Genomic DNA, 20023 nt, shown 5'->3' with positions numbered 1-20023 from the left:
AAATTCATCTCATTGTTTAGCCTCCGATTATGTAATGATTTTTGTAAATAGTCTACGTTTAATACTCCTACTTAGTATTGAAACATTCGATGTGACAGGTGCTAAAAATAAGCAAAAGTAACCAAATCAGGTCTAAAGTTGTTTCTCTTTTGCTGGCCCCGGGGGGCTTATCCGCAGCTATTATGCTATGGGCTGTCAGAATGTTTTGAACTTCAAGGAAATGCAGCTTGCGTGTTAAGAAATCAGCTGATTATGCTTGTTAAACCTTGAGAAGGACGCTTGACTCGGCCAGTCTGTGCCCTGTTGTCTTTGTATGTTTGGGTGTAGAGGGAGCCAAGGATGCAGTCTTTCATCTGTATTGTTTGTATTTATTAAATTAAGCTCTTTTGTCATAAATAGAGAGGATGAATTTTTTCTAAAATAAAGGAACATCAATTCCAAGCAGATGCAGGTAGCCTCCTTATCCCATCATGTACTTTGTTTGCTTCTCACGATGTGGGGGTTGACCATTGTTCAATCTTTCTTGCACTGTGCATGTGTCATGCGACACCTAATGGTGCCCGGTTTTTTCAGGCCAAGCCGTGGGCATGCTATGGACTATGCTCAGGTGCTGAGGGAGGTGTGGAGAGAATCGATCGGTCACAACGCTCCCAGCATCCTTAAAAAAAAAACAAAGCTCCCAGCGCATTGGCTGCATGTTTATGGTCACGAAAACCTACAGTGAATTGCTAAGATTTGCCAATCAGCCAGCACTGCTTGGATAGATACTGTTTTGGAAGGCACATATAGTTTGGAGCAATGTTTACAGTCTACAGTGTCCCGGCGCAGGTACCCGTTCATGTGTTTCTTGACCTGATGCTTCTATTTTCTGAAGAATGTTCCACATGGTTTCCAAGAAGGTTGTTTGTCTTTTGCTGGCCCCAGGGGCTTTTTTACAACTGTTATCTTAGGGGCTACCACCGATCAGATTGATTTGGACTTCAAGGAAATGTGCCTTGCGTTAGAGCCTGTGTCCGAGAGCCTGGCTACAGCTACAGGTCAACTGCCTACGTTTACTAGCTAACCCTTGACTTGACGCTTGACTGGTCAGATAGTCCGTGCTCTTCGTTTGTTATTACTCTTTTGTCTGCATTCTTTGTATCGAATTTCTGTTATCCTCCCTCCATTTCAAAATATAGGTTATTTTAACTTTTCTAAATAAATAAATTTTGCTACGTAGGTGCGTAGCAAGATCTATGTATTTATAGAAAAGCCAAACTGATCTACGTGTCATTTTAGTTTTTCTAGATATATAGATTTTGCTATACACGTAGAAAAGCCAAAACGACCTATATTTTGAAACGGAGGGAGTACGTAGATTGGGTGACTTAACTTTTTATAGATGATAAAGGAAGCTTTCTTCCCGTATTAAAATGAAGTTCTAGCTTTGCTCTAAGCAAGTTCAACCTCTGCAGCTTCAGGTGCATCCAACCACTGCCTCTGTACAATTTTTGCCGCTTGTCAGAAAAGAACATTCATGTTGACAAATCTTCACAGGGAGGACAGGTGCCAAAACATTCATCTTCATGAAGGCCTATGCAAAGGGGGGAATTTTTGAAAGATGCATCAATGCTGAAGTGCTAGGAATGAGCGTGTCAAAGGGCCTATCTGAACTTTGCAGCCAAAGCATCCATCCATCAAGGCTATCTAGAACTGCTTGGCTGCTTCGCTTCCCCAGCTCTTTCGATGTCAATCGCCCCCTGCAATATCATTAAGAGTCAAAACCAAATGCAAGGTACAAGCAGAAAACAAATTGAATGGAAGAAGAAAAGAACATTCCTAAATCACACAAATAAGTGAATAACCATGGTGTAATAGAAATTTTACTGCACTAAACACAAATATCTGAGCGTTAGCATGACGAGCTACTGAAAAGGAACAAATACTGTACCATGTCAGCAGGAACTCTATTAGGTCTGTTAGCATCTGAGGTTGCTTGTCTAATTGGTTCTCTTCTCTTGTGCAAGGTTCTATGCAGAGAATCTACCGTTGAACCTTCAGGCTGCTGGCCACTTCTATCAGTTGGATCCGGGTAGCCTGGACCCCAGGTATACATGACAAACTTCCGGACCTGTTAGCAGTGAAATAAATATGCTTATCAGGGAGGCAATCAGAAAGATATAATGTTCATAGTTGGATCAGGACATCCTTCACCTTATCCCAATTCCGTCGAGCACGTCGTTTGCTCAGAATTTTCAGCATTCTGGTATCCTCATCACGAAGCTTCTTTATCCTAGCTTCGCACTGAAAGCATATATGTTAATATCACAAGCAGTTGCAATTTTATTTTTATTTTGCTATGCAGACAGATTATTCATGGTTATTCCTTTGTTTTAGTGCCACAGAAAGCCAGAACTTTGCATGAATAACACCGAATGGTAGAATAGACAATTCCTTATGTGTCATTAAAGAAACTTGCAAGCCTTTATTTGCCATAGGTGTGTCAATGACACATGGGCCCACCTATGTCACTGACAGTGGCAAATAAGGGATTGTTTAGAGTTGGACGTGAGGGAACCAAATAAAAAGACAAGGGATGCAAAAATTTAGAAATCAGTGTAGACTATTTAATTTCATTGGTCAAAAATGGAAAATGGGCAAAGTTTCCACGGACAACAAAGCAGATTTTTGCATTGACTTACTTGGGACATGAGGCAGAGACAAATTGCCACACTGAAGGCATAAAGGCCACCAATACTCGCAATAACACTAACTGCAGATAATCATCTACATCAGATGCTAGAAATGTAAAATGTGCGCGTAAAGGACATGGCTTCATGAGAGACTCACCTGGACCTACTACACTCTCATTGCTGATCTCCACAATGTAGTCTGAGAGATAACTTATGTAAAGAGTAGTATTCACCACTCCATCACTGGGGTTCTGCAGGGACGCATTCAAGCTCCCGACATCTGAAAACGCAGACCCTTGGGTGAAGTCCTGAACTAGTGGCTGCAACAGCCTCAGGTTGCCAAGTTTATTGTATATCTGAGGGAACAACTGAATCTTCAGAACATTGGAGTCTGGCCCCCTGAAAGTCCTCAGCTTGCCATCATCGGTATAACCGTCAGAGTTCATGGTGCCACTCACAAAGCTCACGTGCTTGTCGTTGCCGTGCTGCCTCGCGGTCAAGTTGAACTGGAAGCCGACGGCCGCGGCCGGTTGCCCCGGCAGGTCAACAAACTGCCAGGACACGAAATGGTCTCTCGGAGGCATCCGGCAACCGTTGCACTTGAGCGTAATGGATGGCCCCTGGCTCGTGTTTGCACAGCTGTAGGTGAACATCGTTGGCAGGGACACCAACCTGAAATCCATGTACCCCGGTGTCCCCATTGCGAACGTCGAAGGTGCAACTGCTTGAGCACAGGACATGCCAGAGATGGTGGTGATGTGGAACTCAAGATCGTTCACGAAAGACAGCAGGTCTGGAGCGTTGGCTGGCTTGACTCGATGCATCTCAATGCTGCGTCTTTTGATAGCTTGATACAGAAGCCTGTGATAACCGATAATAAGTTAGCAGACAGTAACTAATGCTAGAAGCAAGCAGAGCAGCTGATTAATTCCAGTAAAAAGGTCTATGGGCAACACTCACACAGTTAACAATCCGGTGAAGAGGATCAAGCTAGCCACTGAGCATGTGCCACCCAGCTCGGTCTTCCTTTTCCTTAGCACTTGCTGATCCCTCTGAATGTATTCACGAGCCAAAACAATGCGACTTTCAGGATAGACGTTTTCAATTTCCAACGAGACATGAGAGAATGAACATCAATTAATCGAGCAAAAATGTATGATCCTGTATGATAAGTCTGATAATCTATTCTGGGATGACAACAAGGGTGTTTGTGCATTCAGATTCGGCTCAGAATATTGCAATTACATGTAATGAACTACAGGATCAGAAGGGACAGCAGGGTCAAACTGACCTCGCGAGGAAAGTTTTCAAGAAATTTCAAGGACCGCAGCTGCATTATAGAAAAGAAGCAATGCAAGTTGGAAATTTTAGTTAACTTATGGAGAGGAGGAATCCAAAACACGGTGGCCCAAACCAGGGAAGCCGTTCGTCGATCAAACTAAAAACACTTGTTCAATGGTTGGTGGTATTTAAACTCAAGTTTTCTGGTAGAATGGTTCCATAAACCCTCAACAAAGAGAAGCATGTCCATAATTTATTGTAACCTTATTAGAAAATATGGCAATAATTGCACCTAGTCAACTAGTGAAGACAAGTGGCTTCATAAAATTTTCAAAATTCGAAACTACAAAACTTACTTCCAGATAAAAGTATGAAGGTCCCATTTGAAATGCGGGGTGGAAAACATTCAATTCCCAAGCGCATTGAAATGTTCCTTGTAAAGTTTCTACAGAATTCTCATGAAATTCGTGCAAACAGCAGTAGCGAGCAAGGAAGATGAATGGGGAACGGACCGCCCAGTGGCTATTGTCGAAGAGGCAATCGAAGCGGCTGATCCAGTACCGTGCCCGGAACAGCCTCCTCTCCCCGCGGGGGTCCCGGCCGGCGAACCTGGCGGCGGCGCAGAAGGCGAGCCAGGAGAGCAGCGCCGCGAGCGCCGCCTCGAGGAGCACGGCCTGGGACTGGGTGAGGCGGCGGACGGCGTCGATGGGGAGCACCGGCGCCAGGAAGTAGAGGCTCTGGTTCCGCGGCGCGCCCACGGCGCCCACCTTCCAGTCCCCCCACCCGCCGCCGGGCATCGGGGCGCAGCTCCCGGTGCCGTTGCCGCTGCTGAGGTGGTAGTAGTACCCGGGGTCGCACGCGCAGAGCGTGGCGTTGTACGCGAACATGCGCGCCGCCGCGCAGGACGCCATGGCCGACCCGATCCCTCCCCGATAGACCACCAGCTACCGAAGCTGCTGCGCACAACAGCAGAGAGAAGAAGAATCCAGCAGCAGCAGCTTTAGCCTTCTTCAGAGGCAGCTTTCTTTGCTTGCTTGCTCAATTCAACAAGAGAAGAGAAGCTGTGTAATTATTATATGCCTACTCTCCATCCCTCAGATCAGAGACATGCCGCTACCACCAGCCATTCTAAGCTCCCACTTTGTTTACCATTTCTTTTCGTTGAAGACCAAACTTTCTTTAACCTTTTTACAGCGAATATCATGTGCAGAAAAGAGAGATCCAGAGCAAACAAAACGTGTGTGTGGATGCCACATCCCTGGATGTCACTGTCAGTCAAGTCAGCTGCTGATCGCCTACTCTTGGATGCCGGGGGAAAGGCCTCAGCAGGTCAGCTTGCCATTATCTATTGATATGGTCATCATCAGTAGCTCGATCAAATCGGGCCAAGTCTTAAGCATTCACATTCCTGATGGAGAATCCATGTGAAGAGCAGTACTCTGCCAGACGGATCCTCATGGCGATTGGGTCTCTTTTCTGCTGGAGTAGCAACGATGCTGGAGTAGCTCGCTGCAGCATTCAAAGTTCAAATTCAGAGTGGTCAAGACGGAGGAAGGACGAAGACAGCAGCAGCTGCCCGGCCACTGGGGACTGGGGTTCATCTGCACAACTTGACAGACTGCTGGCCACCAACAACATCCACGTGCTGTCAAAGCATTTGAATCGGTACACGACTATAAACAAACCGCTACCAAGGCAGAGGCAGGGCAGATTGAGCTGGACATCACTAGAACTTCAACACGATTTGCATTTTATTTGTATTCGACTAAGTAAAACATAGTGGTCTTCAATGAATTAACCAGTCAAATTACATACAGAACAATCAACTCACCGAACACCAAGTGCATTATTTACCTGCACTTGTCGAGGAAAAAATATTCTTACCCCACCCCTGAATCTCTCCCACTTTTGGGAGTTGCATTCAGGTCACTCAACGCTAACCAAATCAACAATCAAACGCTCAAAAACGTCATCCAGAATGGTTTTCTCTCAAAACTAGCAATTTCCCCCCGTTGTTTCATACCCCCAGTAGACAAAACTGTGGAGTGTGGACTGCATCATTGCAACCATATAGTGAAGGAGGCCAGCAAAAATAGGAGCGAAAACATGTTCCTCCACAGGGCAACAGGCACCGCATCTGAGTACACGAATCTATGCGATTGCTCTCTGCAGAGAAAAAAAATCGACACCAAGTGCTATGTAAGAATTGGTAGGAACTAGTAAAAGTTGTGCTTGTGGTGCAAACTTTATAAAATGCACAAAGGCATAGGAATCTCACTTTTGTAGGCTTGAGAGTGCACCACAGAAAATTGCGTTATCAGGAAGTGTGCTGCTGTTGTCCTCTGGGTTAACCACATTGATGTACACTTCTTGCCCCAAGTACCAAGTGTCAAGATTCTGCACACGCAAATTCCATATGCCTGCATTGTCCAGAAACACAAGAATAGCTGTCCAAGCCCCAGGGAATACCTGCAATCAAGTAGACACAGTCCCAATCAAAGGCATGCCAAGCTAAAGGCTGTGCAACACTGCAAGTCTGCAATGATCCCTCACAAAGCAAATTTACAGTGTTAATCTATTTATAGATTACAGAGATTTATTAACCTGAAGCCTAGATTCATCCTAAACACAAAAATTAAGTCAAGATAAATCAATCACATGTAGCCTCAAACTAATGTTATGGTTTACTGTCAGAATTTGCAGCTTCTCACTTTCTGTAAACTTATGAAGTCTTGTGTCATAGAAGTTGCTTAAACAAAGAAACTAATTATCTAAAATCATATCTATCCTTATTTGAAATTACACGAAATAAGATGCCGCAGAATTTACTCTAACCACTACAGGATTTCTTCAGCCAAAACCATGCAGGTAATTTAGCTGCTACCTGCCACTCCAACTAATATTGAAACTACAGCTAATAATTATCTGTTGTCAGTTGTGTTTTATGGGATTAATGTTAAAGCAGGGTTATTGATCATACTGCAACTAATGTGATGGTTAACTTGTACATCCATGAAGACAAGTTTGAGAACCTGGATTGTAGAGCGTGCAACACCATCCCATTTATTATAGGTGCCACGACTGTTTTCTGTCCATAATCCATAGTCCATCCTGAGAACAAACAACCGTGAGGAATCAAAGCAGATCTGGATAAAGAAGTGGGGAATATGGCTTCTGCATTACCCAACAACAAAGAATGCATAGCCATCCAAGTGGTAACTCTGCACGGTTGTGGCATTGTTTTGGAATATAATCTCCATGAAGCCCTTATAGGTGCCATTTATAATAGATGTGTCGACTTTTGGTAGTCGGTTCATGGGATGATTAGGAAAATCCAATTTGTAGACTCCTGGCACATTGAATAGTTGTGCAAGTACCAAAGGAGTTGATGGAGCAATGTAAGAAATCTCATTCAGAGTAGAACGCAGCTTCCCATCGATGAGCTCAGGTGGTCTACTCTGCAACAGATACACATCTGTCACGGTAATGTCACCATAATGGAATGAACCCTGAGGATTGGGCCGAGCACCACTAGCTGTAACATTCCATCTGAAACAGCACAACAGTTGGAGGATACATTATGTGAGCAAACCCATTTCCGAAGTCGTGAATAGGAAAAATCCAAAATCTACTGAAGTACCTGATGGATCTTGCTTGGTTTATAGAGAATGCCGTGTCATACTGATCGTTCGGGGGATCTGGAAGAGGGCCAGAGGCTGGACCCTGGGAGTTGGAGTAATGGAGAACAGCGACACCAGTCAACTTATCAATTATGGCAGCATCAACAAAGCGAGCGCTCGCGACCACATAGTAATCAGTGCTGGCATTCTGATCCATGGTGACCAAGAAGGAGTAGGACTGGCCGACATGGATGTCCAAGTTGGTGTAGTTCTGCTGAGAAGTGTAGGAGCCTTCGGTCTCCACAAGGAGCAGGTTATGGTTCTGGATCCTGAAATTGAGGCTTGTTGAGACCCCAACATTGTGTACCCGAAACCTGTAGGTTTTCCCTGAAATGACAATCAAGATGATACTGCTGACTGCACCCCCCCCCTCTCCATCTAGGCTAGCAAATAGAAATTCAAATGCCAATGCAAACCTGGCTCGACATTGATCCGCTCATAGACGATCCCCGGTGGAACCACGGACTCGTTGTACTGGTAGGGTCCCAATCCGTTGATGAGCACGCCATCTGGGGCGCCGAGCAAGGTGCCACCGTCGAGCGCTCTCCTGAGCTCCTTGTGCCCACGGTTAAACCAGTCGCCAATAAAGAGCGTGATGTCCCCGTCGGGGAACCCGAAGGGGATTGGTATGACGTCGCGGTTGTTGATGGTGATGGCGCCGTATCCCCCGGCGGCGCGGTGCAGCGGCGTGGAGGGGAAGTAGAAGAAGCTGCCGACCTGGTCCTTGACCTGGAACGCGTAGGTCCAGTTCCACCCTGCCGGGATGGCGCAGTTGGTGCCCAGCACGCCGTCCTGCCACGCCGTCTTGCGCTGCTGCACCCCGTTCCAGGTGAGCAGCAGCGGCTCGTCCAGCGCGTTGCGGACGTTCACCACCACGTTCCAGTTGGTCGTCACGTTCAGCGGCGGGCCCGGAAACTGCCCGTTGATGCCAATCACCTGGTGTGCCATTGCTGGTGTCAGCGCCGATGCCCACTGTTGCGAGGGGAGGGCCGGAGGGGAGAGAGGAGAGGAGGAGGAGAAGGAAGACGGATGGCACCTTTTGCTTGACGCCGAGCGGCTGCGCGGAGACGTACGACACCTCCCAGTCGTAGTAGGCGTAGGGGTCCCCCGCCCGCGCCGGCGCCGCCGACGCGGCTAGCAGGAGGAGCAAGAGCAGCGGCAGCATTGGCGGCGGAACTCGGTCGGGTCGGTCCCGGCGGCGCCGTCGACCTCGTCGTGGGGATTCGAATTCGAATCGCGGGTGGCGAGCCGGCAAGACGCAGCGGAGCACGAATCCGTTGGCCGATCAAAATCGAATCGATCCCAAAGCGGAACACGACCCCGAGGCAAGCGAGCCTACACGCGCACGCCGGTGAGGCGAGGATCGAGGAGAGGACCGGCGTTGGCGGAGAAAGGAGCGAGCGGACAGCGGAGCAGTGAGGCGGAGGGGACAGTGGAGTGGAGTGGAGTGGAGACGGGAAGGAAAGCAGCGGCAGCGACAGCCGTGCGGGGGAGGCGGCGGAAAAGAAGCCGGCTTCGCCTCCACTCTGGAAAGAACGGGCGGCTTCTCCTTTCGCTTTGAGCTCAGCCCAACGGTCTGGCGGACGACGGATCGGGCCAACTTTGCTGGAGGCCAGCCGACGACCCTGATTGTCCAGCCCACCATCTTGGCGCCTTGTGTTGGGAGTGCTCTCTCCGATCTTTAAAATACTCGCCTCCGTCCAAAATTTTACTCCTCCATGCTAACAAAAAATACAACTATCGCTTCTAGTCAAAAAAAAAAATAAAATTTGATCAAATTTATATAAAAAATATACTAATATTCACGTCTTAAAATACATTTGGTATAAAAATATATTATATGATTAATTTATTAATATTTATTGTGTACCATAAATATTAGTACTATTTTGTATCAATTTAGTCAAATTTAAAATTAGTTGACTTCTCAAGAAGCGAGAATTGCATTTTTTTTGGGACGGAGGGAGTAGATTGTTATATATATAATGATTTTTATTATACATTTAAATATATGTTATGTATAGCAAAAATTATGTATTTAAAAAAATCAAAACGACCTAATTTGAAATGGATGAAGAAGCACTGACACAACTTTGAAAGATTTATAATTTATTATAGTATTTGTAGGGTATAAGGTTTAAATCTTTGACGTTGCTTTTTCAATAAACATGATGACCTTTCGCGACATTATCTATTATACTCTTCATGAAGAGGCTCCAAATCTTAGAGCTTTAGTATACGTATACAAATAAGGTATTGAAAAGATGTAGGGTCCCTTGGACCCAGGTCCAGCACAAGGTTTGCCTAGCCTGACTCGGCAAGCAAAGTAAACGAATGTTAGGTTGTTTGGATATTTTGCTGGTGCATGGAGCATGTTGTCTAATCCAGTTAGGCTTACTCGGAGCAGCTAAGGCCCCGTTTAGATTAGATTGTGGATTTTGAAAAACTGGATTTTAGATGGATTTTCAAAATCTAGATTCTAAGCAAAATCCGGATGGTGTGGTTTGGATCCTAGATTTCAGAATATGATTTTATGGTTGTTTGTTGCTTAGATTCCTTTTATGCCCTTTTTACCCAATAGAGTGGAGAGTGGTAGATTTGGTAATTACAAGCAGGATGATAGGCAAAAATGGTAAAATGTGCATGCAGATTTTCTAGGATTATTAGAATCCAAACTTTTAGTTTGTGGAATTTGAGCTAGAATCTGTCCCGTTTGGAGGCATATCAAATTTCAAATTTTGGAAGTTAGAACCACGTAAATCGAGTTCCTACCCTCTAAACCAAAATGAAGTCAGTCAAAGTAAATCTGACCCGGGTGAACTTTTCGGCTGGCGTCGCCTCTGCCCGAATCTTGGCAGAGTTCGTGATGAACAACGTCATCGTAAACTAGTCAAATCTATGACCATAGTCAGTACTCGATTGTCAGTTAGCTTTTCCTTCTGCTCCGCTAGCAGAATCGCACTCGGTCAAAACAAAAGCAGAATCGAGCTCGGGTCTCAGACAGGGCGTCCGTATCGGACTCGCAACTTCTGAAAAGTCATCCGGTCAACCCGACCCTCTGTATAAACCCTTGCCGTGCCAACGTACCACATCATCTCCTCGCCCCGTTCATCCTGGTGAGCGCTGCGATCGAGTTGCTAGTTTGCCACACCACGCCATGGCGGCCGACCGCGTCCTCCTGTCGCGAGACGACAGGACGACCTCCCTGGTCGAAATCGCCAGCGCCACGGCCACGCCCGGTGCGGCGGCGACCGTCGGCTTCCGGATCCTCGTCGTCCAGTGCTACCGCGCAGGCGTGCTGGGGGACGCTGATGAGGACGACGACGACGTGGACACGATGGAGGACGTGGCGTGCCGTGTCCCCGTCGACGAGCTGGTCAAGGGAGGCGAAGCCGCGGCGGCAGCGGTCGACCGCGCGTTCGAGGCGCTGGTGTCGAGGCTCGACCACCCGACGCTGATCCCGGAGGTCGCGCCGGAGGCCAGGAAGGCGGCCACGCAGGTCCAGGCGATGTGCGCGGAGCGGGAGATCGGCGCTGCCCTCGCCGGCGTCGAGTTCCGCCTCCGCCTCGTGTTCTTGGACCCGCTCGAGGACGAGTCCGAGCCGGACTCGGAGGACGACGAGGAGGAAGAGGTCGGGAGCGACCTGGAGTTCGACGACGAGTGCTGGGAGCGCGGCAGGTTGGACGACGGCGACACGGGGTACGAGGACGCCCACGTCGTCCCCAGCGACGACGACGGGGCGCTCGTGCAGTCCCAGCCGGACGGCGGCGCGTGGCGGTACGAGCACGGCCACGCCGCCCTCAACGACGACGACGACGACGAAGACGGCGGCGGCCAGTTCTCGGCGCGGCCGTTCGACGGCGCCCTGGCGCGTGAGGTCGGGCCGAGCGACGGCACGCTGCTGCTGTCGGGCTTCGAGGCGCGCGCCGACGGGCCCGAGCCGGGCGAGCAGCACGAGCTGACGCCCCGCGACGTGCGGCGCCTGGTGCGCCTCGCGTTCAGCGGCGGCGACGTGGAGGGCGACGAGGCGTACCAGCGGGCGCTGGCCAGCGGCGAGCCCGTGTCGCCCGCCACGCGCGCCGCGATGCTCGACCGGGCGCTGCGATCCGCGGGGCGGCGGCCGCTGGCGCCGTCGCCTAGCGGGATGCCTCCCCGGATGCGCACCGGATGGTAGTGGCGCTGGCGCGTGGAGTGCCGCGGAACCGGTGGGCGGTGATCCTTCTTCAGACTGTTTTCCTTTTTGCAGCTTTGTAGGTTCGTTGTTTCGTATTGTCATGTGTAATGGTTTGAAGCTGCATTTTTGAACTGAACTTGTTTTGATTGATGCTGTGCAAGCTATTCTTATCAATGTTAAATTAGAAGCAACGTCTTATATCTACAACCAAAGAATCGTGCGTAGCATCAGAACTTAAAGAGATTTTCTGCTATATCAATAGAAACACACTCGTCGAGTGTTGTTCGTTCAAAAAAACCCAAAGAGAAATCCATTCACAGTCATCTCTGATTTATGCACATTGTGCATTCTTTGTTGTTGTAACAAAAGAATAATGGTATTCCTTCATTAAAAAATAGTCATCTCCAATCTCCAACAATTCAAACAGATACTTCGAAACGGCAAAGCAATCGAAAATTGATCCCTATGTTTCTTACTCTCATCTGCCATCTCCTTATTCATTAGAGCATTTCTAACAATCCCCAATAAATTAATATGGATATCGCAATATCATTTTCATTATTATTGGGAGAGTTGCTTTTGCAATCTCCCAATAATCTCATCTCAATCCAACTACCGTATTGGGAATAACAACTCCTCCTTTATTTAAGAAGAGTTGGGGTGAATTATTAGGTTGTCTATTATTGGGAAAAGGGAAAGATAAAGGGAGATGGCACTATTTTCTTATTACCTCTCCCAATATGCTAGTTGGATTAGGAAGAGATGCTTCGTTACATCTGGAGGCTTATAATGCAACCAATATTATGAAAACCGGAGCTGTCCATGGCCTAGTGTGGTTGCATCGTGCAGCAACCGTCCGGCTGCCAGAGAAGTACATAGAAAAACCTACATTTCGTGGAACTACGTACTTGTGATCTGTGAAGGGCAGGGGCATCTCCTTGCGAAGGATGCACACTCCTCTTGCTAGCCCTAACTAGGGTTGGGCCAGCCCAGCTAGTGCAACCAGCTATGTTTGCTAACCTGGTCTCTATGTCAGATCCTCACGGTGCAAAAATGGCCCACCAGCCTGCACCGTGCGTAACGCAAAAGTCAACCATTTCACGTGGTGCAGGCCCGCGCGAGTGTGTTTTCATGGACGCGAGGGAAGGGTGGGAGACCGAGCGGGCTGGCGCCAGAATTTGGGCCGGCTAGGGTTACCTCCTGTTGGTATTTAGTGGTAGCCTTCCCAGCCGTGTTGCCTCCTCCCCCGCAGACGCATCGCCTCCATCGACTCCTCCACTCCTCTCTCCTGTCTCCCTTTCGCACTCGACTCCTCCACTCCTCTCCCCTCATCCCGGCGACTTGGAGGCGATGGCGCGGCTGGTGGCGGGGCGCCTGATCCAGAGGCGTCTGTGGTCACCTGCACCAGTGGGTGCGGGTACTTCTTCACCAGCGAGCGTGGGTACTTCTTCACCAGCAAGCGCCTGGTCTTCGTCAGCAACGAACACTGGATCCGTGCTTCATCTTCGTTACCAAGCAGATATGCTACCTCTTCATCCCCGGCCACTTGAGCATCCTCTTCGCCCCCGACGTGACCTCCTTCTTCCTCTCCACCGAGCAGATCTGCCTCGTCTACTTGCTATTCCAGTCATCCCTCGGGTCCTCCACCGGCATGCGCTACTTCCTCATCTTCCCCACGATGGTCGTCTTCATCTTCGCGGAGCTATGGCCTGGAACTACAGTTCTCTTGCACTTAGGGTAGCAGTTCGTCTTGTCTGCGATGGGGTAGGGTCTCCTACGATGGAGTCTTGCTATTGTTGTTCGATCTTTTACTATTTGTTAGATGAAATCCGGTTATACGCGTGAAGGGTTATGGTTCCCTCGGAGGGGATCTGAGATTAAGATTTATTTGTGTGGTTAGTGGGGTATCCTCGTCGGATCTGCATGTCTACTTCTTCAATTGTCCTTGTTTCTATGCCTTGGCTTGTTGTTTACAGTTGATTCAGGATGTTATTTACGATTCATGTGTAGTTATCAAGCGGATGTGGACTTGTTGCCATGAACCTGTCTGTATTGTTGTATTGTTGGTCTGTGTTGCCGACGAGGAGCCTGCCCATGGCTAATATAGTTATTCTATGATGTTTATTGAGCCTCTGAGAGGCTACCTTGGGTAGCAACCGTGGCAATGATGCTGTTGTGGGGTTTTCTTTATTGGATGACATTGAGGAGGAGCCTTTGGAAGGTTACTTTTCGTAGCAGCCATGACATTGATACCTGTTGGACCTGTTTACTTGTATGCTGGCTGTTTTTGGTCGATGATGTGTTCAGGAGGAGCTCCTGGGAGGCAACTTTGGCAGTAGCCAAGGCAGTGATACCTGTTGGACCTGTTGACTTGTTTGTTGGGTGGTTTTTGGTCGATGATGTGTTGAGGAGGAGTCTCTAGGAGGCTACTTTGGTAGTAGCCAAGGCAATGATCCCTCTGTTGCCATGCTGCCGTATACCGCCACACTATAGGATGTCTTTACTTCCATTTCAGTAATCAAATTCTAAAATTTCTTTATTTCCATGCAATAATGTAGATGGACTTGCATGAGTACCATGCTAGGATGGTTTCTCAAGATGTTTCTCTTGTTGTTGTATGCATTGCATTTCTATACAGTAGGCTTAGGAGGGGCAGGTCTGATTCAGATGAGGAAGAGAACTCTGTTTGGGTTCCTAGGGTAGTGGTTGATGCTGAGAGGCAAACAAACCTAGATAAGATATATAACCGCACAGAGGCTAAGTCTGTAAGCATATAGCTCCTTTCTTTCAGTTGGTTAACCTGTTTAGGGAGAGACACCTCCTGGGGTGGTCCATCACACCTTTAGGAGATCCATAGAGACTGTCAGTAGGTACTTTGCATAGGATGAAGTTGGGGAGCTAAGGGGTGAGATGATCAGAGCCCCTGATGGTGCCACCCATCCTAAAATTCTTGGGAGCTAGAGATGGAACCTATACTTTAAGGTACTTGGGTAGTTTGTATTGTACATTATTGCTGCGCTTTTATTTACATAATACATGGTACACTGATGCATGCATGTTAATTGTCCTAGGACTGCATTGGAGCTATTGATGTAGGCTGCTTTTAGAGGCCGTAAGAGCAGCACAACACGGGCCGCTGGACCATGGGTTCTGAAGAGCCACTGAGTGTCTTCTCTGGATTTGGGGAAACAACAGAGAAGAAGGTGGACAAGCAGCAGCTGGTTGACCTCACCTCGACTTAGCAGGTGGACCAGAAGACAGTCACCAAGCCAACTGGCTCTGGTGAGGGTTCAAAGGCCCCTGGATTCTATGCTGGGAACAAGAGGAAGAGAGCTGCCATGTCAGAGTAGGTACTTGTCCTTACCAACATGACAGATGCTGTCAACAATGTGGCTGCTGCACTGAGGGAGACTGGGCCTGAGCAGGTGCACCCTGACCTCTACAATGTTGTGATGCTGACCCCTAGCTTCTCTTAGGAGGCCCTCATTGTTGCTTTTAGCCACCTCTTGGACATCAAGTCCCAAGGCAATACGTTTGTGAAGATGGGAGAGAACCACCACACCCTTTGGCTCACGACCTGGCTAGGCAAGCACTACTACATGTGATGTAGTAGCTGCTACTGCCTTCTAGCTCAGGGAAAACAGTTGAGCAAGTCTTCATCCCTGACCACTCCCTTCTTTTGCACAGATCTCTATATACGTAGGTCTTACCGATTAGGATGTAGCCTCACTTGCACCTGACCTTTTGGGTTGGATTTTGGATTCACATGGGGGTGGCTAATTACTAATTAAGTTCTATGGCGGCATGGTAAGGTTAAGAATATTGAAACTAATTATTTGCTAAGGAACTGCATGGTAAGTAAATTGAAACTAACTATTGTACTGCTATATGCCTGTGATGCTTGTGATGTGATGCCATGTATGCCTGTTTACATCAGATGCCTGTTTGTTTTACTTTAGTAATTTGCCATCTTGATATTTTCCTGATCTGCTTTACTTTGGTATTTGTTTTGTTTGGATGATCTTAGCCTATTTTTTGCCATGTTGACATGTTACTGCTGTTGTTTAACTTAATATTTATCTTGGTGAAAGTTCCTACTCTTACTTACCTACTTGTTTCCATGTTCACATGCTGGTTCTGTTCTTTAATTTGCTATTTAACTTATGATCATGTTCCTTCTGTTGTTTAATTATGTGTGGAACTTGATACCATTTTTCTGTTGTTCATGATCTATTTGACTTGTACCTTGTTGCTGATGTTTTTCCCCTTTTCCTTTGGCCTGTAATGATTAATACTGGGTTGGGCAACGATGAAGTCCCATTTCTGTTATGGTTCTTGTACATGGTGTTCTTTATTTGGTGTCTTTTAGCTTTATTGCCTCTATTCTACTCTTTCTTTCTGTTCTTCTACTGCCACATTGTTCACGACTGTCAGCACGCCAATTTATCAACCGCAAGCGTACGGATCAGTTGTAGCTCTTCCCTCAGAGTATTCCCCCAAGGTTTATCAATCTGTGGAACTTATAGCACAAGATCTATTTCAACTAGTATTGTTAGTATTAACTTGGTATTTATGAAAGATACAGATCCAATCTGCTAAGCATGTACAGATAGATAACAGATAGAGCAAAGGTAACCAATTTAGAGCAACCTAGAGTATACATATGTTGTAATCCAGAGCATGGATAGCAAAGCAACATAGATATGATCTTAGTAAAAAGCATCTTTAAATCTACACCTCCGGTTCGGATTCCGAAACCCGCCACCTTACACAAGAAAGATCCTGTCACGATCACCTCTATCAGCGCAAGCAAGTTAAGGACATGATCATAAGAACATGTCATACTCATCGGTAGATCAGACATGCAAATCTAGTCATCACGACCAAATAACACCCTAGGCAATCTATCATCGATTCATAGATTGAAAAGCTAGCAAACCCGATGAACTATAAAACCATCAAAGGAGAAACTTAGGTCGCTAAGAATATGAGCACATCTATTACTTCACCATGAATGATTGTACATCATAAGATTTACCACTGGGATCCTACCTTGATCTTGATGACTTCTAGCTCTAGAACTCTAGCGTGATCTTCCTCGCACGGTGATCACGCCGGCAGAGGTTCGCCTACGCTAGCCCCCGACAACTGCATGGCCCTCGGCTCTCCAAAGAAGTGTCCCTCAAGCTCTTTCTGCTTCTCTACTGCTTCATGTCGAGTACGTCATCTTGGATATGGGGCTCGATGGATTTTTCGGGGTATTTATAGCCCAGAGAGCGCGTGACAAAAAATGGAAGGTGAGGGGGAAAAGGAAACCCCCAATATGATCGGCCTGGGAGGGTCTAGGACAATCGGCTTGGGCCTTCCTTTTGGCCCCTCGTGTCCTGCTTCATCTCCAAGTTTCCTCTGGTGCTCTGGAATCTTCTTTTCACTTGCATGTGAGCCTGGCACGTCGGTAGCTTCGGGATAAGATTGGTCTTCAATGACTTTCCAAATCTCTGCTTGATCTTCTCCGATTCCTCTTTGATCCTGAGTTGGTCCTTGTCATATCTTCATAATTTAGCCCCTAAGTAACTTTGGAGGATTGTTTGCCAAAGATGGGCACCAAGGGGCACCAGAGGGTGCCAGGCCGATTGGCCTGGGCTCATCAAGGCTGATCGGCCTAGCCCCTTCCTAGGCCCTTTGATCTTCGTCTGGTTCGATGCTCGTTCAATGCTTTATCCAAAAATATATTTCTAAGCCCAATTTCCTGCAAAAACACAACATCTTATTGCATATGTGAAAATGACCGGTTTATTGGGTGTAATCAATAGTTTAGGTATCAAATTCATGTCATTATTGAAGATAAACAGGGGTAAAAGTGTGTCAATAGTGAGCGTCTACACGCATTGGAGTCCACCTGTCTGTATGGCAGTTTGTGGATATTTCACTTATGATCTGAGGTCCCTCAAACTTATTTTTATGCATGTGATGCACTTGTACTGAGGCAATCTCATGTTGGCTGTTGTTTTGTTATGTTTGCTTATTTGGAAAAAATGAGCTTAGTTATTTGTGCTCTGACCTAGCATATTCTTGATTTAACCCTGAGGTTTTTTATGATTGAATTGCAGTTTTCAATCCAACTATTTGAGGAATGATTTCAGACTAGTGAGGCAACTGCTTTCAGCATGGTGAGGCTCCTTTTTTTTGCCACTTTCTTTGCATGTCTTCCTCATGTGTGTGGATGATGATAGGTTAGCTTGCAAGTGCCGAGCTAGGGTTGTATTCCCCAAGCTCGATGTGGACCTTGGTCATGTTGCCATATGGTAACTTCACCAACATCCACTCGAGCTTGGCGAGTAGGACCTCTCGGTAGGACACAAGCAACTCTCTCTGACACCTCCATGTTCATGGTGGCAATGATGTAAAGGTGGGTATCATGCATGCCGCAAGATGCTTCCTACGTACTGAGGCAAACGAGGTATATCTTGCCTTAATTGCCTCACTATTAGGCAGCTCCTTGGCGCGTGCATCTGCACCTGAGCTGAGCCTAAAGTAGAAGCCATGTCACTTATTGTGCTACCTTTTTTATTTTTCATCAGTTGTGACGTTTATATCCATGGTGATGATGATGCACGGCGATAACCGAACGTCTTAGCAACTGCAGGATCCTTGCAGGTGTTAGCTCCTAATGATGCGGTCAAGGGTTCCTCTAGCTGCCTCACTAGGAGGCAACTCATTCATGTGTCCTATTTGGTAGGCAAGTACTCAACTTCACCTGAGCCATGCTTTACTTTTTTTCCCAATGATGGCAGAATTTCCTTTTTCCCAAATACCTTCTGTCTGAGGCTTTTATTCAAACCTACATAGCTTCCCAGACTTGTGAATTTTGTTTCTATTCCCCATGTTGGTGGTTTCGACTGATGTCAATGGTTCTTGGAGATGTTTCCCACTGCTGCCCAAGTTCATGATTTTTCATAGTATTTGTTTCAAGAAGATTAGCTCCAATCATATTGCATGCACAATTTCTTCTGTTGTTCCTGTTGGAGTTATGTGTGGGAGGTCTTCACAAGATCAGTTGACCTAATTTCATGTCAAGTTTCCTAGTATTGTGGTTCTAATTTCGTTTATTCAAGTCATGTGTGCAAGTGTACATTGTTCCTTCTTGGTTCACATGCAACTGTCATGCAACATACCTCTTAATGTTGTTACCATACTTGTTAATTACTTTCTAAAACTGATGTGATTAGCTTTGTACGTAAATTTATGTTATATTTAAACTGATGACCTTCCTAATTAGGTGTTTTGAACAAGAGTTATGCATTCATCATTTGTTCTGTGCATTTCTGTGCACCTATGGCTGGGTGGTAACCTTCACCATCGCATGCGCATGGTGAGGGTACCTGTCCCTTGTGCAGGCTACTAAACGCCATCTCTAGATGATAGTTTGGGGTGGTTATGAGGGGCCCACAGCCAGCCCACCATAACAAACACAATCCGGACCCAGCCAGCATCATGGGGTGCAGATTTGCCAATCAACATCTCTGCGCCCCATGGGCCTGGCCCGTTTGGCTCGAGCCTTACTCACGGGCCCGGCTGAAGCTATATAGGCTGCCAAACGTGCCCGTAGTACTTACTCAACCGGCGAAACGAGGCTCCACATCAACGGAATCTGAGCTGGAGGTGAGAGAATAGGAGGGAGAGAGAGAGTGTGGAGCGGGCTGCTTGTGAGGCGCCCGGTGGAGACACAAGAACCGAGATAAAAGTTATCTGTTGTTAGAGCAACTCCAAAAGCTCCCTTAAAATTGCTCCAAAATCTTATTTAGGGAGAAAATAAAAAAAAAATACCTCCAACAACTCCCCCATCCATTCCACTAGCCAACCATACAGCTCACGGGCTGTTCAGCTGATGGTTTCTGTGGCTGATAAGCTGGCTGATGCTGTTTTGTTGTAAGAGAAAACACTGTAACATGGTTGATAAGCCGGGCGAATAAGTTTAAGCGAACAGGGCTGAACAAGCTATACTGTTGCCTCCATATGACATGGCAACAGCAATTAGCTTTCAGCTGGCTAAATCATTAGCCATGCTCTCATATAGCATTGGCAGGATTGCAGGAACGACATCACTGAAATCCACAAATGGAGCAACTTGATACAGGCAACTGACATTACCTAACCATTGCATTCTTCATGTCTTGTCAGCTAGTAGAACACATTCTTCCAGCCGGAGCCGGCAA

At 47.0% G+C, this 20023-nt stretch overlaps 2 protein-coding genes across 3 annotated transcripts; one reads left to right on the top strand and one right to left on the bottom strand.

Moving 5' to 3' along the window:
- Positions 1–1358: 1358 nt before the first annotated feature.
- LOC117840053 (monocopper oxidase-like protein SKU5) lies at positions 1359–9181 on the bottom strand. 2 transcript variants are annotated; one of them, XM_034720504.2, is made up of 13 exons: positions 8670–9174; positions 8050–8569; positions 7594–7960; positions 7137–7502; positions 6986–7064; positions 6232–6422; positions 4466–4562; positions 3633–3724; positions 2830–3533; positions 2682–2752; positions 2194–2283; positions 1931–2110; positions 1359–1739 (listed from the first exon to the last, which is right to left on the bottom strand). In XM_034720504.2, the coding sequence occupies exons 1-13, from the start codon at positions 8796–8798 to the stop codon at positions 1683–1685; spliced, it is 2943 nt and encodes a 980-aa protein (XP_034576395.1). In that variant the 5' UTR covers positions 8799–9174; the 3' UTR covers positions 1359–1682. The 2 variants fall into 2 exon arrangements, with proteins under 2 accessions (XP_034576395.1, XP_072146898.1); XM_072290797.1 differs by lacking the exons at positions 1359–1739; positions 1931–2110; positions 2194–2283; ... (2 more) ...; positions 3633–3724; positions 4466–4562 and adding an exon at positions 5681–6119 and having other exon boundaries at positions 8670–9181.
- A 1609-nt stretch (positions 9182–10790) lies between these two features.
- On the top strand, positions 10791–11807 carry LOC117841083 (uncharacterized). The gene has a single exon (XM_034721654.2). The coding sequence runs from the start codon at positions 10791–10793 to the stop codon at positions 11805–11807; it is 1017 nt and encodes a 338-aa protein (XP_034577545.1).
- Positions 11808–20023: the final 8216 nt, after the last annotated feature.

Source organism: Setaria viridis, chromosome 9, assembly GCF_005286985.2.
Source record: "Setaria viridis chromosome 9, Setaria_viridis_v4.0, whole genome shotgun sequence".
Lineage (NCBI taxonomy): Eukaryota > Viridiplantae > Streptophyta > Magnoliopsida > Poales > Poaceae > Setaria > Setaria viridis.
This window is presented reverse-complemented; position numbering and strand designations above follow the sequence as displayed.

Bases quoted from the DNA above. Each gene is read 5' to 3' on its own strand.
- LOC117840053 (XM_034720504.2), bottom strand. From the start codon at position 8,798: ATGCTGCCGCTGCTCTTGCTCCTCCTGCTAGCCGCGTCGGCGGCGCCG. The intron at 8,570-8,669 runs GTGCCATCCGTC...ATGGCACACCAG, and splicing joins CGCTCGGCGTCAAGCAAAAG to GTGATTGGCATCAACGGGCA. The intron at 1,740-1,930 runs GTACAGTATTTG...ATGATATTGCAG, and splicing joins ATAGAGTTCCTGCTGACATG to GGGGCGATTGACATCGAAAG.
- LOC117841083 (XM_034721654.2), top strand. From the start codon at position 10,791: ATGGCGGCCGACCGCGTCCTCCTGTCGCGAGACGACAGGACGACCTCC.